Raw genomic sequence first — 22,703 nt, forward strand, 5'->3', positions numbered from 1 at the left:
GTGTTTCAATTGTTGTTTATAATCAATCCAGGATTATGACAATTTCTCGATCAGAAGCTTTGAAACAAACTCATCAGGCATAAGTATGTTCTCTGCTTTGATATCTTCAAGTAGCTTGTGATATTTGTTGATTTGAATCTTGATGTCTTTATCTTCGACCATCTCTCCGCGTAGTAATTTCCTATGACGAACCTTTGTCGAACGACGTCCTTAGCAGTATATTTCATAATCAACGAATCCCAAATTTCTTTCGCTTCCTTATATGAGTAGTACACATTGAACAAATCATTAGACAAGGCACTAAGTAATGTGTGTCGATCGACATACCTTATTTGCATGAGTCCAATCTTCAATTTGTTTTGCTGGAGTATTAGATTCGTTAGGTTTTGAAGTTGAGGGAGCATTAGCTACTCCATACATGTCTAAAAGGTTAGACTCATGTTCTTGCCAACGCCGAAAGTTCTGTCTAGAAAATACCTCAATTTTTGATACATCCAGAAATGGTTTCGCAAAGACGGTCTGAGTTCCGAAAATGTTTTGATTCTCCGAAATAGAGTTGTTATTGATGTCAGCCATAAGTCCTTTAGATTGTAGTAAAAAAACTGGCAAAACACGAACAAGAGTGCACTTCCTAAGGTGTGTATAATCACTGTCCTTAAGGATTTATTCGCAGTGTATTGCGCAAGTCCCCTAGGATACAATAGGAACTTCTCAGATTTTATGAGGATCTCAGAACTAGCAAGATAGTACTCTTGAAAAAGTAATCAACCCAGGATAATAGAAGAAAATAGAAGGGAGAAGAGAGCTTGAGAAAGAAGAGAAAAGAATGAGATGAGTTGTGTGTTTAGGAGGACACCAAAGTCACCTATTAATAGTAGGTGTGAGTGATGGATGGTGAAGGATGGAACTTCATAGCACGTGTAGAGAAAAATTAATAAATGGCAACGGTCAAAATAATTTCCCAACGTACAAAAAACTGGCAACTAGCAACCATGCTTTCAAGATGAAATCAAAATGGAAGCACATCTAGCATCAAAATTGAAACTATAGTAGTGAGAATTATGACCTGCAACGTTTAAAATCTTTTTCAATAAAAAATAATTATTTTATAACAGAAAGTGCCGCTAGATAGATGGTCGATGATGATTTTCAAGTTTGTACTTGATTATACATTTATAATAAATGTTTAATTTAAGAATAATATCTAATTATATTGTGCATGGGTTATTTATTTATTTTTATTATTAGCCAATTTATTGCAGAAAAAAATTGCTTAGAACACCTATTTTCTTGATGGAAAATACATTTTTTGACCAACCCTATTTTCAATTAGTCACGTCAATATAACCTTTCAGATTTAGGCTTTAGATATTTGCACCCCAAATTGCTATATGCACCACCACAAGATTTATATTACCCTTTTGCCCCCTTGGAATTTTATTTAAAACGGAGTCTTCCATGGAAGAAGACCCTGTGTTTTGTTGCAGGGTGTTGGAAGATGATAATGTTCAAGAACCAGAAACATGTGTTCTCCCTCTCCTTCGTCATTTTCATCATCACCGTTACCTCTCTCACACCACTAAACACCACCTTCTCTTCTCTTCCACCTTCTCCCATCAACTTCTCTTCTTTCTCCAAACTCACATCGCAGTGGCTTTCGCGGCCGAGGCGCCTTACGAGTGCTTGAGCGGTTGCTCATGACGGCTTGAACGGCGCCGGCGGGGAAGGAGAATGGAGAAAAAGGTAGGGTTTAGACTAAAAACCCATAAGGGCAATTCTAACATTGCATACACTCGATGGAGGTGCAGTTAGAAAGTAGCGGGTGCAGGAGGCAATAGCCTCGGGTTTATCCTTGATCTCCAGGACCACCGAGCCAACCCATATGAGCAAACATCACCCATCTAGTTTTCTCTCACTGTCTGACAATTATAGCTGAAATGGAAACTATATTTGTACCTTCTCTCTCCCTTCCACAATTTCCAAAGTCTCAAACTTTGTCAAATTCACCACTCTTGGTTCATTCCAAACCCACCTCACTTGCTTTCAATTCAGTAACCCACCATCATTCGACCAAGTGCTTTCTGTTGCACCCACAAGCTGGTGTTAGATTGAAAGCAAAGGAAAAGCAGAACCTTGGAGTTGTACAAGCCTCAGAGGCTGCATCGCCAAAGACGACGACGACGACGACAACAACAAATGTCAATATTGCAGAAAGATGGCTTCTTGAACCAGTTGGTCAGTTAAATCTTCCTCCTCTATAAAACCCATCTCTACAAACTAGAGCCAACAACAAATGCCCATATTGCAGAAAGATGTCTTCTTGAACCATTTGGTCAGTTAAATCTTCCTCCTCTGTAGAACCCTCTCTACAAACTAGAGCCTCAGAGTAATCCCTCTACAATTTTCTGCTTTCTATTAAACTAAGTTGCATAGAATGTGCTTGAAATTATGCAAATAACCTCATAGGAGAGTGTACTTGAATATGGAAAATTGGATTTTATTTTTATTGATATAAACCCTTTTTAGGTAGGGGTGGTGGGGAATTGTACTAGCCTATATTTTAGAAGTATGTATCCAATCTGGGATGCAACATGCACAAATCTAAAGGCTTTAACATGGAACAAAGAAATTCATGTTAGAATTTCATCCTGGGATTCCTTTACGTTTCTTACTGTTATTCACTATTAGAGGAGTAATAGAACTTGTAAAAAGATGTTGTAATGGTGATACCCTTCATATAGAACATTGATAATCCTAGTGAAAAATTGGGAATTCCTTGCCAGAACAACTTTGAGATTTGCATAGGAAATAGAAGATTTTGCATAAAGGACATTGGGCCATAATTTTATTTGTTTGACAGGGTTTTCTATTTGTTTGTATTAGTTTATTTGACTCTGGAGAGAGTAACATTTTCACTTGTCTTATGGAGTAAAATTTTTCCTTTAGCTTAAGAAGCATCTTTCCATCTCTAATTTCACCCAAACCATCCCTTGATTTCATCCACCCAACTTTAATCCTTTAATTTACATCTATTGCTTTTATCGCTTTGTGTGTTAGATCAAAGACACCTAATATGTGACTTGTAGAATAAAATAATCTGCAATTTTTTTTCCCGAAGTCAGTGCTAGCTTGTGTCCTGTTGAATACCCATTCTTTATACTCAGGTGCTAGTTTGATGCATGAGTGTTTAATATGCCTGAATGTTCTAAGCTTCCATAACAGCTTGAAGGCTAAAAGGTTGTCTTGTAGTATGTCACAGAGAGACTCTTAGGTAGTCTTGTAGAAATATAACAATCTTTGCTTCTTCTTTGATCACAAACTTTTCAAGAGGTAGTTAAGCATTAAATAAGATATAAATGGTTTAACTTAATAATTTGATAGAGGGTAGTACGAAATAGGAGTTTGGGAGGTTTAAGGTAAGAGGCCAACAAGATCCAACAATAGATTAGAATAGTTATGACCCCTAAATATGCTCAGTTACTGATAGGGCTAGTAGTCCAAAATGCTGTCAACTACTCCACTGCTAGGCTTCCAAGTTGCTGGTACCGCATTCCCAACCATCTTAACGTCCATCATGATGCCCAACAAAAGAGAAAACTCACCACTCTATCACTTGCCAATGCAGGTAGCATAAGTCTTCCTCAGACCCACAACTGCAGCACACGTCAAGATAGTAATAACCGTTTTAGACACCATTCCAATTTAAATCAGAACCACAAGCACATACTATTTCTACAGTTCTTCCCTGACAGGGACACAAAAGACGCCAATAATCAAAATTCAAGAACAAGAAATTACTATCAACACCAAGTAGACAAACAAGGAGAATTCAAGAAAAATAACAAGGCCAGCCTTTTCACAAACATGTGGTGGGTAGATGTGAAAGCAGCACTTAGCCAAAGAATCAACTGGGAGGGCATTCTATGTTCAACTATGGTGATCTTAAAAGACCCAAAATTGGCAATGCCCCATCTTTCTGTTCCTGATATAAGGTATGTTGATTGGGCTGAGCTGCGCAGAAAGGGATTTAAGGGCGTTGTCTTTGACAAAGATAATACTATTACAGTGCCTTACTCTTTGAAGCCTTGGCCTCCACTTGAGTCTTCTCTGGAGTGTTGTAAATTGGAGTTTGGTGATGATATTGCTGTGTTTAGTAACTCTGCTGGTAATTCTAGCTTCAAGCAATTTAAATTGTTCTAAAATGTATTCTAGTTGTTCACTATGTCACCTAAATTGTTTTGTGCTGTTTTATTGTTGTGAATCAGGACTTCATCAATATGACCATGATGGTTCAAAAGCTAGGATGCTTGAAGGAGCAATTGGAATTAAAGTCATCAAACATAGTGAGTTTTTCCTTTTATTTTAGAGCATTTTCTGCAACATTTCTTTATGGTGGAACTTGAAAATACATGGTCTCTCTGCTCTGTTTAAAATGTTGGGAGTGTGAATCATTCCCTTGGGATAAATGGCCTTAGTAGTGATGTTGATATGCGTACGAATGCTACAGGGGTGAAGAAGCCAGCTGGTACAGCTGAAGAAATTGAAAAGCATTTTGGTTGTGAAGCTTCGCGATTAATTATGGTAGATAAGAATTTTATAGTGTCCACCTTCTATGAGCTACTTTTTTGTAGTTTGATTCAGATTTATGTTAAAAGTTAAAGCATAATATCTATGGCAGGTGGGTGATCGACCATTCACTGACATTGTTTATGGCAATCGGAATGGGTTTCTAACTATTTTGACAGAGCCATTGAGTCTTGCTGAGGAGCCATTTATTGTTAAGCAGGTATTTTTTCATATTACATTCTGGGTGCAAGAATTGTTTGCTGTGATTAATTGTTCTTGATAAGTGGAAATAATTTTTCATTAATGGAAGAGGATGAGAAGTTCTGTTTGACAGATCCTATAACGAAAGCGAAATATAGCAGAGATAAAATCTTCAAGCTTAAAAGCTCCCGTACCTCTGTATAGTCAACTGATGAGATTCTAGTAAAATTGAGAAAATATATGTTCCACAAAAATTCTTAGAACAGCTTGTAGTGTGACCAAGTAAACTAACTCAACTCGTTTAATGGAACTGTCATACATCTCTGGCATAATTCTTTGTGCCAATGGGAAATTCATTGTACATGGCTCTACATATTCTTTCTCCTATGGCTCTATAGATTTTTTATGTAGGTTACTAAGAATAACTTGTTTGATAGATCTGCTTTCTGATAAGCTTTTATGTTTTAATGCCATTGGAATGCTGGGTGTGTGAAATCTGTTTGACATTAGACAAATTTTATTCAGGAATATTAATTAGTTTCTTATGTTTTAACACTATGAATTAATTTGGAAAAAGAAATAATATTCCCTTAATAATTTTTTATGATAGGTGAGGAAGCTAGAAAGTTCATTTGTAAGGTACTGGTCCAGAAGAGGGTTGAAGCCACTTGACCAGAGGTTATTGCCAGATCCAAAGCTATGTGTCAGAGAGCCATATCCTTCACAAGACTAATCTCTAAACACTGTCCAAATTTTTTAGTACCCTGAGTAATGCATACATGTCAATATTTTTTAAATAATTATTTTTCTTTTTTATTTTCCCAAATGGTAAACATATTCCCCACTTGTCTTATATCTGCTAAGTTATCTCCTCTGGTTAAAGCGTGTTTTGAATAACTTTAATTTAAAAAATAATATTTTTTACTAGTTTTTTCTTACAATTTTTTTTTTTCTGAAGTAAATAAACAATTTTTTTGATATAATCATTTACGAACATGTTATTAATTTTATGTGCCTACAACTTTGGGAGACAAAAATATAAAAAGAATTTTGTAACTTTTCACAATTTTCATTGTTTATTGTGGTTACATTATAATAGCCTCCTATAGAGTACTGGCTACTATTGTCATAGATTTTGAAAGTAAACAGATTATGTATCTATATTTTTCAACTTAATTATTTATTGTAATTTTAAATCTAAAAGAAATATTATTACTAAATTACATAATTTATTTAGTTTTAGATTAAATTGGATGGTAAATTCTTGAATTGTGTAGCACCTTATCTTTTTATAACATAAAAAATAATTTTAGTATGTAGTTTGCATCATTCAAGAACAAAATTGAGATTTTTGTATTAATTACAAAAAACAAATCATAATTGCATATAAGCTCTTAAAATTTCACAAAATTACAAATTGACCCTTGTATATTTTGTGGTGATTGAAAATTGGTGTTAGATTTTTTTTTTATTTGCAACTTAGTTCTTGAATATTTTTTTTAAAACATTAGTTTAATCTCCGCCAATTTTGATAATTGCAATTAAGTCCTTAGTCAACTAATTATGTTGATTTTTGCAAATAATTCAAAATTTCAAAGTAAATTATTTATTCAAAATAATTTGAAATTTTTTTTTAAAATGTATTAAAAATAATTTGAAATGTTTTTTTTATTGAAAAACATTATTTTGGGTTTATTAAGGGGATAAAATAGTAAAACTGTGTTATAAACTTATGACTTCAATCTCATTGTTTGGCATCAATTGAAGATAATATAAATAAGTGAATCAAATCCATTTCCCTAAGAAATTTTGTGCATATATGATAAGAACAAAGTAGGAAGATTTCTCATGTGAAATTTAAAGTGAAGGATAAATTTTAGAAGATTTTTTTCTTCTCTTTCAATTGAAATATTCTAAATGTAATTATTAGGATTAAAGACATAGTTCTTGTATAAATCATCTTTGTTCTTTAGTGCAAAGCTTTGTCTATAAAGTAAGCTTTCTTTTATCTTCTCTTGTTTTTGTTTTTGTTTGTTTTTTCTTCTCTCTTCTCTTCTCTTGTATTCTTATCTTAGTTATTTAAATTCTTTGTCATATAGTTTTATTAAATTAAATCTAGAGTTATGATTTATTTCTTCTTATTCTTCTTAAGTCTACTTTATAAACTAAGATTTTCTTTCTTTTAAAGTTTCATGTGAGGCAACTTAAATTGGAAAAATACACCACTTTGAGCCTTTTATTTCAATATTAGAGTTCTATTGACTTCACCAAGGTAAGGGGGTTCAACTCCAAATCTCTAACTCTTTATTTTGGCATAGTATTTTCAAGTATACAATTTATCCATTTTTATTCTGTAACTATTTGTATACAATTTCAAAATTCTATGTTCATAAATGGATTCCTTGGGTATGAAACCTAGGATTAGATTCAAAAATCACCTGATTTGAAGTTTTATACACAAATTATGAATACAACAAATTTGTTGTTTTATTTATAAAATACATATGCAAAAAATATGTTTTCTTTTATATGGTTGTTGCCCTAGTTTTTATGTTTTTGTAATTACACTATTTTATGGACATCAATCTTGTATAATAGGGATCGGTGGCGGCTTTTTAATTTGGTGCTGGCTAATTTGGAGAGGATGTCGGCTCTGATGTTGTCGGTCCTGGGGATGTGTTCGATGCGGACTCGTTCAAAGGCGAATTGAATGACTGTGCGGACCAGATGGTAATATTTGTAGAAGGATGGGGTCTTTAATCTGGAATTCGTCATTTAGGTGTCCTACAGTAAGCTTGGAGTCGGTTTTGCACGTTAACATTTTGACACAAACTTCGCGGGCAAGGGAAAGGCCAGCGAGGATGGCTTCGTATTTGATTTGGTTGTTGGATGTTTTGAAGGCAAAGTGGAGGGATTTCTCAATGAGGATATCGTTAGGCCCTTCTAACACGATGCCAGCACCAGTACCTTTCGGATTTGAGGAACCATCTACATGAAGTGTCCACTGGTCCTCTGTGGGTGTTTGTTGGAGGTCATTAACAAAATCTAGGAGGCATTGGGCTTTGATGGGGCCATGGAGTTCGTAACGAATGTTGAATTCCGACAGCTCGACGGCCCAGGATGACATCTGTCCTGCTAGGTCTGGTTTTTGCAATATTTTTTGGATTGGGTAGTCGGTTTTGACGGTGATGTTGTGATTTTGGAAGTATGGGCGTAGGCGACGAGCTGCATGGACCAAGGACAGGGCTAACTTCTCCACCATTTGATACCCGGTTTCGTGATCTTGTAGTGTCCTGCTAACAAAATAGACAGGATGTTGCGTGCCCTCTATATCTTGGACAAGCGTGACACTAACGGTATGGTCGGTGGCAGTGATGTACACTAGCAGGGGTTGACGAGTGTCCAGCTTGTGGAGGATAGGTGGTGAGGTGAGAGAGGTTTTTAGTTTCTGAAATATTTGTTCACAATCGTCTGTCCACGTGAACCCGGCGGATTTCTTGAGGAGTTGGACTATGGGTTGCGTTTGTTCAGCCAGTTTGGGTAGGAAGCGAAAAATGGTTGTAAGGCAGCCTATGAGGCGTTGGACCTCTTTGATGGTAGTGGGACTACGCATTTCGATAATTGCCTTGCACTTTTCGGGATTGGCTTCTATACCGCGCTGGGTTAACATAAATCCGAGAAATTTACCGCGGTCGACGCCGAATACACACTTGTCCGGGTTTAGGCAAAGGTTGTATTGGCGTAACGCGGAGAACACCATCGAGAGGTCTTGGGCATGTTGGTGGTGACTTGGAGACTTGACAACCATGTCGTCAACGTATACTTCAACACATTGTCCCATTAGATGGCTGAAAACTTTGTCCATCAACCGTTGGTAGGTTACTCCCGCGTTCTTAAGACCAAAGGGCATAACTCTGTAAAAGTAGTTGGCGTCATCCGTGATGAAGGCGGTCTTGTTCATATCAGATGCGGCCATAGGGATTTGGTTGTATCTAGAATATGCATCCAAAAAACTAAGTACTTTATTCCCTGCCACGCCGTCAATGAGCCAGACGATATTGGGTAAGGGGTAGGCATCTCGAGGACAAGCCTTGTTAGATCTGTGTAGTCTACGCACATCCGCCATTTGCCATTGGCTTTCTTCACCAAGACTACATTAGAAAGCCAAGTGGTGTATTGAGCTTCTTCGATGAATCCTGCACTCAGTAACTTGTCGGCCTCGGCTTTAGCTGCTAGGCGTCGTTCTTCGCCAAGTTTGCGTTTTTTCTGGGAGATGTAACGGGCTTCTTTGTAGAAGGATAGCTTATGGAATGCTACTAGAGGGTCTACTCTAGGTAAGTCAGCGGCTGACCAGGCGAAAAGGTCCGTGTTGCTGACAAGGATAGGTGTGACGATGGCACGCTCGTCAGAATTCAAACTGGTGCCTAAGTTGATGGAGTGGCTATTGGGAAGCTCTAGAGGGGAGGTCTCTTCAACAGGTTTGAGACAAACATCCCAGCCCACTCTAGGGTCTAGATCTTCGCCTGATAGGGCGATGCCGGAGCCAGGTGGTCGCTCAATGTGGTTGGTTTGCTAGATTGGGAGTTGTGGGCGCAGGCTGGCAATGTAGCATTCGCGTGCCATGTGACACCCCGACTACTATACTAAATAATTATTATTTGATAAAAGGATATGGAATTAATTTTTTTTCCCATAAGATTATCCTTGAGAGAACATTAATAATAACATAACTTCATATTCATATATATAGTATACATCTCTATAATTGTTCATGAAATGTTACAAAATATGTATTTGTAAAATATTAAGAGTTCTACATCAGAATAAAAGATTATCTATATTTTTAATATCTCCTAAATATATTAATAGAAATTATCCATGAGTCAATCTTCAGAAGATCCACCAATAATATCCCGAACAACTCTCACTGAGCAGGTTCCTCTTCTGCTCATGCAACAGGTACATATGAAAGAAAAATATGAAAGGAGTGAGGTCTTTATAAGCCTTAAATATCAATCTTAATAAACTCAACAAACAATGCAGACACCGGGGGCCTAGATTTGGACCTATAACCACCAAACTTGATTCTTATTTTATCATTATTTTTACAATTAAAAATAAATAAATGTGAAGTGAAAGTATATATTATTTTATTCAGTGAGCTTGGATATAAGAAAGTTGTATGTACATTTTATCGTTGTTTTATATTCTTTGTATAGTTTATACAATGACATGAATTGATAGTCATCACATTTAATGACCTTTGAAAATATCCAAGAGTATGTCAGTTAAGTAAGAGTTAAGTCTGGTTTCAATAAGTTGAGATTAAACCAGTGTCAAAGTGTTTGTATTTGGGAAGTCACAGTTTGGTACACTGCGGGATGAAAGGCAGGGACCATGGTGGGGTCTAAGGAAGTTTTACCAAGTAGGTGAATATCTGGATAGTTTAGAATAGCGCCCTGGACTAGGATATTCATAGGCCAAACTTGGGACTATCCGATACCTGCTCGGCATCGCCAAGGTTAGGTAGTGAGTATATATCTCTTTTGTGAGCCGATGAATGGCTAATATTCTCGAGAAAGAAATAATTATGATTGTACCAATATTTTATAAGAAATACTCAACTACCTAATCACTTCCCAAAGCAACTTTTGATGTTCAGATTGGATCATCAGAAGTGGAATATGGATCCATATGTCTGGTAAAACAAGATCAAGTTTGGTGGTTATAGGTCCAAATCTAGGCCCCCGGTGTCTGCATTGTTTGTTGAGTTTATTGAGATTGATATTTAAGGCTTATAAAGACCTCACTCCTTTCATATTTTTCTTTCATATGTACCCGTCGCATGAGCAGAAGAGGAACCTGCTCAATGAGAGTTGTTCGGGATATTATTGGTGGATCTTCTGAAGATTGACTCATGGATAATTTCTATTAATATATTTAGGAGATATTAAAAATATAGATAATCTTTTATTATGATGTAGAACTCTTAATATTTTACAAATACATATTTTTGTAACATTTCATGAACAATTATAGAGATGTATACTATATATATGAATATGAAGTTATGTTATTATTAATGTTCTCTCAAGGATAATCTTATGGAAAAAAAAAATTAATTCCATATCTTTTTATCAAATAATAATTATTTAGTATAGTAGTTGGGGTGTCACATGCCAGGCGTTGGTCGTAGTGGACGGTGAGGATGTCGCCGGAAGGGGAAGGAAACTTCATGGCCAAATGGGGGTGGAGACGACAGCGCCGAGAATGTTGAGCGAGGGACGACCCAGGAGGACATTGTAGGATGTGGGCGCGTTGACGATAAGGAAGCAGATGGGAATGGTTTTGGTTTGTGTTCCGTCACGAAACACGGTGTGAAGGTCGATGTAGTCGCGGGTGGATACTTGTTTGCCAGAAAAGCCATAGATTGGTTCGTCATATGGGACCATGGCAGTGTCCAGGAGCTGAAGTTTTTGATAGGTGGCCCAATAGAGAATGTCAACAGAGTTGTCCTGGTCGACAAGGACTTTCTTAACGGCGTAGTTTTCAATTTCAACATTGATGACCATGGGGTTGTCTTGTTGGTGGTCGAGGCCGTGAAAGTCGTCGTCTGTGAAGATGATAGGAGGCATGTGTTTGTGATGGGAATGTGTAATGTGGTTGATGGATTGAATATGGCGGAGGTGTTTCTTCCTAGCAAAAGAGGTGGATCCTCCACTAGCGAAGCCACCAGAAATGGTGTTGATAGTGCCACGTAAGGGAGGATCGGGGAGGGTGATATCGGTGCGGGTTGGGCGGGGCGTCTGTCGTGGCGAGAGTCTTGTGGGGGGCGTCTGTGGTCAGATCGAGGGGGGTGACGATGATCATCTATATGGATGAAGCGGCGAAAGTGACCAGCACGGACTAGTTCTTCTATTTTATCCTGGAGTGCTTTGCAGTCTTCTGTAGTGTGACCATGGTTGCGGTGGTAGCGGCAATACTTGGTCATATCAACGTTAGGGGGAGTGGTTGTCTTACGTGGTGGCGGAATGAGGTCAGCTTGTAGGGCCTCATCAAGGATGCGGGATCGGGCTACAGTAAGGGGAGCATATCTGGTAAAACGGGGTTGGCGTGGCTCGCGTGGGCGGGTGTCGGGGCGAGGGGGCTGTGGGGTTGGGTTGGCGGAAGTGGGAGCATAGTCATTGCAGAATTTGGTGTGGAGGGTCTGCATTTCCTCCATGCGAACATAGTCGGGGCACGCAACTTGAGCTCGTGCATAGAGGCGGGTGGGTGGAGGTAGACATTGTTGGCGAAGGGGCCGGGTTAGAGGGTGAGTGCCACACATTGAAGGATCATTTCTTGGTTGAGGTGTGGTGTCCGAAGGGTTGCCTTACTAAAGTGGTCAATGAACGCTCTGAGTGGTTCGCCTTGTTCTTGTCTAATGCCCAAGAGGGAGATTGTGGTAGTTTGATGTGGGCGGCTGCCAGCGAAATAGGTGGAGAACATGTGGGAGAGAGCGTCGAAGCTGTCGATGGAGTAGGGTGGAAGGGTTGTGAACCATTCTAGAGCAGGGCCCTTAAGGGTGGTGGGAAAGGCCTTGCAAAAGACAACGTCCTGGGACGTGTACAGGGCAACATGGGTGATGTAGACTTTGAGATGTTCGTCAGGGTCGGTTTCACCGGTGTAGCGGTCCAGTGTGAAGGGTTCCCACTGGGCAGGAAGGGGGGTGTTAGCGATAAAATCGGTCAAGGGGTGGCGATGTTTAGGTTGGTGGGGTGGGAGCGGATGGGGAAGGATGGGATGGTGGATCAGAGTGGGGAAGGTGGAGGTGAAGTTGTGAGGGGGGATGTGGGTTGTCGGGAGATATTGCGGGTTGTAAGGTGGAACATGTGTAGTGTGCAGGGTGGTGGGTATATTGTAGGGGATCTGGGTAGTATGGAGGGTAGCAGTAGGGGTAGGGGCTGCGGTGTGCCCTGGTTGGGTGGAGGGGAAGTGAGTGGGATGGGTGGAGGGAATGGGTGTTTGTTGGGTGGTAGTGAAGGTGTGAGGGGTGGGGTTGTATTCACTTTCTTCTTCTGTGGGTTGGAAGGCCGGGGACCTTGCAGCCTCAGACGCCTCCTTGGCTTTTCCTTTCAGGGTGGGATTAGCTTCGATCTTTCGCCTGAGGCGGGAATTCTCTTGCCGTAGTGCCTCCATCCCATCAGCGTTGCATTTCTTCAGGTCTGCTAGCTCTTGTTGCATCTTGGCCTGGCCGTCTAGGATGGCGGCTAGGTCAAGGGTGATGTTGGCGGCTCCTGAGGGACCAGCATCAGCCTGCTTGTTAACTCCAGCTCTACTGCAGGTTGAAACCATCTTCAGAGAAAAACGGGTACTAAGGTGTTGTCTCGTGCCCCACGGTGGACGCCAATTGTTCCTACAAGGAACAAACAATATAAGTTAGGCACAAGCGTCACCTTACCCATGTAGTCCACTATCTCCTTAGTTGGCCTCTTCCTGGTTGGTACATATCGGCTTGGACCCAGGAGGGGTTACCTGCAGAAGGGACTCCAATAATTCTTATAACAATAATAAATAATAGATAAAAAATAAATGAGGTAAGGAGTAGAAATAACTTGGGTTAAGGCACGCATAGCGCTATCCTTAGAGAGAAAATGTCCCTACTACACAAGGCTCAACAAAATCATATACATCTCTTTCCCAAGATACAACAACCCGTCAGATCGATCGAGTGCAACGAAGGATCTCTGAACTTTATGAACATCATTGTTTTAAGAGATAATATAGAGAAGAAAAGAATAACACTTATGAGAAAACTCTAGTGTTTTTTGTCTTTGTCGTGTCTTTTCCCATGCACCTACGTGCTATTTATAGGTATAAAAGGGAGACACAAGAGTCAATTGTAATAAAAATATAGTCGTTAGCCATAAATGACATAAACGCATAAAATTAAAAGTCCATGAAAACATGAGTAATAGTAGGATGTTTATTTTAATTATTTATTTTTTAAATTATACTAAAATATTTCCAACAATCCCTCACATAATTTAAAAAAATAAAATAAAACAAAATCTATTATCTTTTAAAACAAAATATTGTAGTTCAGTGTAAAGAACCTTTCGGGTTTGAGCCTTAGACCTAGTGCTTATAAACTTCCACCCGAGAAAATACAGAGACTTGATTGTCTTGAGCTACATCCCTTGTGACCAACACATACAATATCAGTGTTCATTTTAGGTTCTAATCAGTGGGTGCACGTTACGACCTTGTGCATGTATCTTGTTTCATGAGTGTCAATTAGAGACTTGCCCATGTCTCACAATGGCGGCCCCACCATCACACTCACTAGGTAAACCCTCAAAGGGTTTTTTGTGACTCAAACCCCTACGAAAATTGTCATTGGGTTTATTAAGAGGTATTTTATAAAATAAGCATAATAATTCACATACCTCAACCTTATTATTTTCACAATTTATAGTACACATCGCCATAGGAATGAGTAAAATTTAATCAAATTATTTGGTGTACTTTAGTCAACAACAATTTCGTTGTTGTCCATTGAACTCCACTTCATGGGATCGTCATTTATGTGGAGATGGGTGTCCATTGTTGTAACTAGTTTATGGGCTATAGTCTCATTCCCCTCGACGACTCAAATACTTGTTGTTGATGCATCAACCTTTTGATAAGCAGATTTACAATATTTCTTTCTGACCTGACAAAGTCAAGAGAGATAATACCATGAGTAATTAAGTTTCTAATATATTTATCTTTCATTCTCATATGTCAACTTCATTGACATTTTTACTAGAAACTTTAAATATAACAATTTGATTGTCAAGATGCATTGGAAAAATGAATAATTTATGCTTGTATAGTAGATCATGATAGAATAACAACTTTTTAACATATTTCCATGATAGTGCACCTCCATCAAAGGTTAAAACATAGCCATAACTAGTGGTTGATTTTGTCACCAAAATTAATATCCAATTTATATTAATATATCATTCAATCATCTCAAGAAATTGGACATATTGTTGATGAGTGTGTGTTGTTGCTGTTGAGAACTAAATGGAACATATGATGGTTGAGGTGGACACTCAGAATATGGTTGTTGCTCATGGTATGATGGTTGCTCATATTCCACAAAAGATGATCTAGGATATAGATCATTTAGTTGACGTATAGTTAACCTACTCAAATCAGGTGGAAAAGTAGGTGTGACAATTTGTTGATGATAATCCTATGAATCATGTGGTTGTTGTGGATAATAATCATAGTTCACTTGAAAATCACATTGTTGATTATTTTCATATGAAAAACTATTTTTCATTTTTGAAAGATGTTTTCTGAAAAGAAATAAGTTGAAAGCTTGTTGAGTAGACTTCCAGGAAAGAGAGGTGTGTCTCAATGGACAACTTAAGTACTTTATCTTTCCTTAGCCAAAGTGTTCCCCAACTAGTTTCACAAATTTCCCATCAAAATTTCTCAAACAAAAATTATGCTTAAAAAAAATAACTAAAGAAAGAAGATAAATGTTAGAAAAAAAAATAAAGGAAAAAAATGTTAGTGATAAACAAAAACAAAAACAATAAAATAAAATAAGAACTAAAATGATAAAAATTTTAATCGTGTTCCCCGGCAACGACGCCAAATTTGATAACGTTGTTGTTGACGGGATCGAATTTAATACTACTTTGTTATAACAACTTCAGTATTGTTAAGAAAGTAATCAAAAAAAATAGAAAGGGTAAAGTAACCCAAAGTCGTCTCTCAACGAACACGTAATTGCTTTTTAGCAAATTAGTTCTTATGAAAACTATACAAAAGAGTTATTCAAATGAAATAAAAAAAATAAGAGGATTAAGATAAATAAAGAGAGAAATAAAATTTAAAAGATAAAAAGAAATAAAAATAATAGCAATGAAAATAGATTGATTCCATTGTTTTTCAAAATAGATCCATCATCGGTTATCTAAAGATTATTTCTCAATTAATTATTGTTGTAGATTTGCAAATTAATTAATGTAAAGTCTCAATTAATTTGTTGGCTTCTCACTTTTAACCAAAGTACAATCTCAATTAAAAGTGAGAACTTTTAGATTATCCACAGTAAATTCAACCAAAGTATAGTCTCAATCAAATTTTACTATGCCTAATCATGTATATTCTTTTATCTCCTCACCAAATAAAAAGCTTAATTAATCAAAGTAAAGTCTCAATTAATTTTAGTTAGAGTAAATACCTTTAATCAAAGTAAAGTCTCAATTAAATTTAAAAACCCTTGAACTCATATGATCAACATGCATATAGATTTAAAATCATTACATTTTACGTGATTCAAAAATAAAAGACATAGATGAATTAAAACCTCAACAATAATAAAAAGAACAAACAAATTAATTGATCTAACCTTAGAATCCAATTAAGAATTACAATGGAATTAACTCAAGAAGTTTAGTAATCCATAGAATGCAAAAGTAAAATAAAAATATAAAATGAAAGGAGAGAGAAAGAAAATAGGCCCCCCTAAGGGTTTCTGCAAGTGTAATGGAGGAATGAGGCTGTTCATCGCTGCTGCCATGGAAACGGTGTTGTTGTCGACGAGGCTGTTGTTCTGGTGCACTGCATTGGTGGTTCAAAGGTAGCGTCATGGTCGCAGGTTTCTGGTGGTCCTCTCCTATTCGGCGTCATGGTCTGACGTGAACACGATGTTGTTTGAAAGTTGGTGCAGTTGTAGATTTGCGGTGGATCTGCTGCGTAGGTTCGAACTGATGCAGCGACATAGTGGAGGTTCATGTGTTTTTCTGTAGATTGCATCGTGGACTCAATGGTTGGATATGAAGGTTGAAGATGGAGGCTTCTATGGTTCACGTCGTTTCTGCTGATTGCTCAAGTGACCTGGTCTAACGTGAACGCGAAAGGACAAAGGTCTACTGCTGGCATCATAGTGATGGCCTAGGGTTTCTGATTTGTTGGAGGGACGGAAGATGATGATGTGGCACATTTGATTGGCTTAATTTTGAGTTGTTGGATATATGACATGTGGCAACCATATAGTTGGACAGATTTAAAAGTTGGAGATTGCCACATGACATGATCTGGTTGAGTTGAGTTTAAGTGGTAGAAGGGGTGCAACTTAGTAAAAATTAGGAGTGCAGAACAAGTTTTTAGGTGGTCCACTTCAAAGAGGGGAGTGTATATGTAATTTAGGGGGTGTAGAAGTAATTTTTCTAGAACTTGTTAATTTCAACCTTATTTAAAGGTGGTTTGTAACCTTAAATGAGCTTAATCTTAACTTCAGTTGTATCAACAAACGTTAAAATATCCAAAAATAATTTTTTCAGCTAAATATCACTTTTTAAGACATTTTTATCACATAAGCTCAAATAGCCTAATTATCATAACTGTCAATTAAATCACTCTTTAAGTACACAAATTCAATACCCAGAATTAAACATTAAATGAGGACAAAAATACGCACTCATCAATTGTCATAACTAGAAGAAATACAAATAATATTATCACTAGATGGCCAAACAATACTAGACGTATCACAAACAAATTTAGTTAATTTATCATTTGAAGGAAACATCTCTAAAAATTTATCAGTATAAATAACCAAGGATTTTTTTCTCCTTAACAGGTATTTTAACCTTTACAAGACACTCCACATTTTAAAATATTTTAAATGTGGTTTTTTTTTTAACTCATAAGAGTTTTATCACAACCTTTTGCAAGGAAATATATTTGAAGATATGACAAACATAATATAGTTTCATTGATATAATGTTACGCAAGCCCGAACTTGTAGAATAACATTTACCATATTAAAGCATTATTTGTTTCTTTCGCTACACCATTAGATTAGCACTATATGAAGATGTTACTTAAGGGATAATACCATGAGTTTCACATAAAAACACTCATTTATAAAGACATGTCACTTCTCTATTTAATTAATTTTGTACCTTAAAATTTCATAATATGAATGGATTCTAACCAAACTTCTCAACAATTATCATAATAACATGTCATATAACACAATTTTCAACATTTGTAATAATCAAATAAATAGTTACTAAATATTTTTTTTACAAGATAAATGTACTTAACTCAAACAAGTCATCACAAATACATCATTTACTGACCAAAACCAGAACACATGTCTAGAAACAATAATCCAATTGCACCAAAAGAAACCACTTGATAACCTTGTAGAGCAACAAGGAAGTTTCTAAGTTCAAAAACATGAAAAACTCCTTTTCAAAAAATAAGATAATTTCTAAAAGACAAGTTTAATTTTACTTAACTATCTTCTCAATTTCTGATATGAAGATTTATTTTTTTTATCAGCACACACATGATCATAAAATGATTCATTTTAATTTCATGTCATAAATAATATTTTAAATTCATAAATCTGATAATTTATTTTCAGTCATTTTTTTTCATATAAACATCAAGTTAAACCTTTTTTTTTCCTTTGCAAATGCATAATTTTGTTCAATTGTTTTCCATAACACAATAGTAATTTTAGTATGACAAATTATTTTATAATTGTTTTCATACAAAACAATTAAAATATATATGATATAGAACATCTTTATCAATGGTAAGAGTAGACAATATTAAAGCATAAATTAATATAACAACAAAAACATTAGCTTTAGACATCACAAAAAATTATTCAATGAGCAGCAAGAATTTCATTTATCCATAATTTCATTTATTGTTACCAATAGAAATAAAAACAATTATACACATAAATTTTAGCCTTAGTTGAAACTGATCTAATTATAACCATAACAAACACATTAATTCATAAAATGTGTTTTCAGTCTTCAGCTCTATATTGTTTATAATTTTAGATGAGTAATCAAAAATAGAAATAACAAGATCGTTTTCTCTCTAAAAATGTTAGAAAATGATTACTCAAATAATATTATTAATAATAAAACTATTATAATAATAATTATTATTAGAGCAATAATAATACTGACATGTATATGAATCAAAGAATATTAATCAAAGATCCAATAATTCTTATAATAATAATAATAATAAATTATAATAATAATAGATAAAAAATAAATGAGGTAAGGAGTAGAAATAGTTTGGGTTGAGGCACGCATAACGCTATCCTTAGAGAGAAAACACCCCTACTACACAAGGCACAACAAAATCATATGCATCTTTCTCCAGAGATACAACAACCCGTCAGATCGATCGAGTGTAGTGAAGGATCTTTGAACCTTATGAATACCACTGTTTTAAGAGATAATATAGAGAAAAAATAATAACACTTCTAAGAAAAATCTAGTGTTTTTTGTCTTTGTTGTGTCTTTTCCCATGCACCGATGTGGTAGTTATAGGTATAAAAGGAAGACACAAGAGTCAATTATAATAAAAATATAGTTGTTAACCATCATAATTGACATAAACGCATAAAATTAAAAGTCCATGAAAACATGAGTGACAGTAGGATGTTTATTTTAATTATTTATTTTTTAAATTATACTAAAATATTTCCAACATTATCATGTAACACTGAAATGACAATGGTGAATGTAAAGCCCACTTACAATGCTGCCTTATTTTTAAAGGGCTACCCCAAAATCAGTTGGGCCTAGGGCTAGCCCAAAGGGAAACTAGACCCTAAGTCTGCCATAACACACTCTTTTCTCTCACTTTCAGAAAACAATCGCCTTGTTTTCCTCTCCTCACCCAAAATTGTGCTCTGTTAGGGTTTGATCTCCAGCCTCCGTCAAGTTTGCTCAAGGTCATTCTTGCCCCGTGTAAGTTACTCTCCGACTCATACCACTTTACCCTTAGTATATTCTCCTGTTTTCCCAGTTAGGGTTTCGTAGTGAGCTCAATCTTAAGATTTGTTCCACTGTTTTCCAGCTTTTAAGCCTATTCCTAGAGTTGTTGTGCTCCGTGGTTGGTGTCGAGGTCCTGTACTAGCTCATTCCAGGTAAGAGAAGTTAGGGTTTCTTGCATTTTATAATTTGTTGCTTATTTTTTATCTATCTCGAGTTGGTATGAAGTCTGTGCTGCTGTGATTGCATAAAAATGCTCTATTATGTGTTTTGGACATGAATGTATGGCTGCTGCAGGTACGAACAGTAGCGAGAACTGATAGTCTCGCTCAAGCGAGCTAGTCTCGCCTAAGTGAGATTGGCAGAGGTGCGCCCAGACCTTTTGCATGAGCTATCGCTCAAGCGGGCCATCTTTGTTTTGAGCGAGAGAATGCCTCGTTCAGGCGAGGAGATCTCGCCTAAGTGAGCTAGTGTGAATGGCCACTATTCCAGATTGTCGAGCTCTCGCCTAGGCGAAGGGAGCTTGCCTGAGCGAGACCCTTCAGCCTGAGCGAGGAACTAGGCGAGGGTATTGTGATATTTGTTGTTTTCTCTGTTCTCCGATGGTTGACAATTGCTTGATTTGAATTGTTATATTAAAAGCATGAGAAGAATGATTATGCATGAACGGTATGGTGTATGGGTTGTAAATGATAGGTGTGGTATGATCTTGGCATGTGATTTTATATGGGATAGTTGGTTATCAAAGGGGCATAGTGTCGGTACGAAATACACTTCTATATTCATGGTCTGGGAAGGATGAGTTGGAATGGATCCAATATGGCATATGAATGAGGATTGATTATAAAGGCTGGCATGAGATTTATATGCATGAAAAATATTACTTGTTTGATTGAATATGATTGGTATGTGGTCAGTACGTAATTTCATGAGCCTCTAGGTGAGACCCCATGGTGGTGCTTCAATGGTCGGAACGTAATTCCATGACCCCTGTTAGTGGGAGTTCATGGTGGTTCCCCATCTATATAATTTGGTAAGGATTCAAGGTAAGGTTGCATCCTGACACTCTAAGGAGTCAATTAGTCTCACTTAAAGCGAACTGACTCTTGTGGTGAGAGTAGCAGGAGGCCTGAGATTCATTAAGGGCTAATCTTGTGCGTAGGGGTTGAAACTTTATAACACTTAGCTCGGGGGTGAGCAGGGAAATCCACCACAAGTGCAAGCATCCGCTGAATCCGACTAAATTATATGTATCTGGATGAGTCGAGTATGAGTCTTAGTGTATTGTTTGCAAGGCATAACATGATTGGTTGACATATATTCATTGGTCTATGAAATGGCATGTATCCGTATGATAAATTGTTTTATACTGTAGTTTACCCTTTTTGCTTGTTTGGTTGCCTTGTATGTGGTTTTTCTCCTTTTGCGATGATCATCAATTTATTGATGTGAGCATATGCGAGAGGTTCTCGCGGTCAACAGGGGAATGGTGACTCTGTTGCTTAGCCCGCCTGGGTTGGATCCCACTTAGTGAATTTTCTCTTAGGGCTATGGCCCATGTATTACCTTGTTTTAAATCTTAGTTGTATTATTGTTGGATTATGTATCCTGTGTGTATTGGCATCATGGTGTGCTCCAGGATTTTCTTTTATAAATTCTTGGATATTCTTAAGAAGTGAGTTATACTCCGAACCTTTGCTCGTAATATTGTTTATGCGTGATGTGTCATTTAAGTAAGTCTATTTATTAAATGGGACGTTATAGTGAATACTTTTAAAGGCTAATTGTTCATTCTACACATAACTATATGATATTCAATTTAAGTCATATTAAAAGTGGTAAGCTAGGTATTTTTTAATATAATATTAACTAAAAATATTATACTAATATCTTTTACCAAAGATAGTGTAATATAATTGTATTAACATAACATTTGGAGAACATTTAGGTGCCAATCAAGGAATTTGAGTAAATGTTTGGGTACCAATTTGGAAATTTGTAGCTATAAACTAATTTTGAAGATTGAAAAGATAAGTTTGACAAGTTCAGTGCATTAGATTCATTAGTCTAATTTGTGTGAACTAGACACGTTTAATGAGTAAATCTTTAGACTTGTCTTATCTGTGTATTAAACATACTTGTTCACATTATGGTGCTTTGGAGGCCTATCAAGTTGTCTATCATGTTGGACTTTTTGCAACAAAGTTTGTTACTTTGGAAGTATCTCTTACATTAGATTTTATGCACCAAAATATGTTCTTTATTGCTTATCACGTCGAATCTTCTAACAACAAAATTCGTTTGGATTTTTCTCTTGTGTTGAATCTCTACAAGGGAATCTATCAATGTAAATCATTTATCACACTAAAATCTCTACAATAGAATTGGTTATTTTAGATCGAATGAATCAAAGCTGAAAGATTGTCTTTGAGAAACAAATTGAATTCACTAGAAACTACTACAAATATACATCCATCAACATTCATCGATCACCATCTCATCTCTTATCACTCAATCGTTCATCAGACCATGTTTTATTTTCTTATTTGTAATATCTTTTATTGTCTTTCGTATGAAGAGCTAAATCGTTCTAGGTTGTTTCTCTTGTGAATTTATAGTTAATTACGAGGTTATGGGCGATTAAAATACTATTCTTCAATTTGTGCAAAGTTGAGTCTAATCTATTTATTCCTTTTTTTTTTTTATTTTGATTTGTGTTCTTAGGATTGTTTTAGAATGTGTCGATAATTCAATTTTATTTTCTAATTAAGAATTCTTTTTAGTTTGTTTAGTTCTAACAACCTTTTATTTGCTTAATTCAATAGGTAGAAGAATAAAAATTACATGTAGACGCTTGAAATGAGTGAGAAAATTAGTGAACTAGTTAATGTATACTTAATTTATTTAAAAATTAAATAAATAATAATCATATCATTGATGAAAAATTCAACTATGAATAATGTGGAGAATCAATTTGTCTTCATATCAATAATTGTTCTATATATACATTGTTTATAACAAGCCCATTTTATTGTTATTTCACAATCTTGTGCTTTTTGTTGAGTAAGTGTTAGATTATTCAAAATCTTGTTAAATTTTTAGAAAATGAATTGGGTTGACTAATCTACATTT

The 22,703-nt window shown here is 36.1% G+C and overlaps 1 protein-coding gene across 1 annotated transcript; it reads left to right on the forward strand.

Annotated features, from left to right (window-relative positions):
- The first annotated feature begins 1,490 nt into the window (after positions 1 to 1,490).
- Positions 1,491 to 5,583, forward strand: LOC114187874 (phosphatidylglycerophosphate phosphatase 1, chloroplastic/mitochondrial). Its single transcript, XM_028076260.2, has 6 exons — positions 1,491 to 2,235; positions 3,626 to 4,165; positions 4,266 to 4,343; positions 4,508 to 4,581; positions 4,679 to 4,786; positions 5,378 to 5,583. The coding sequence occupies exons 1-6, from the start codon at positions 1,938 to 1,940 to the stop codon at positions 5,498 to 5,500; spliced, it is 1,221 nt and encodes a 406-aa protein (XP_027932061.1). The 5' UTR covers positions 1,491 to 1,937; the 3' UTR covers positions 5,501 to 5,583.
- The last annotated feature ends 17,120 nt before the right edge of the window (positions 5,584 to 22,703 follow it).

This window comes from Vigna unguiculata, chromosome 6, assembly GCF_037176805.1.
Source record: "Vigna unguiculata cultivar grain cowpea cultivar isolate G323 ecotype 2 chromosome 6, ASM3717680v1, whole genome shotgun sequence".
Lineage (NCBI taxonomy): Eukaryota > Viridiplantae > Streptophyta > Magnoliopsida > Fabales > Fabaceae > Vigna > Vigna unguiculata.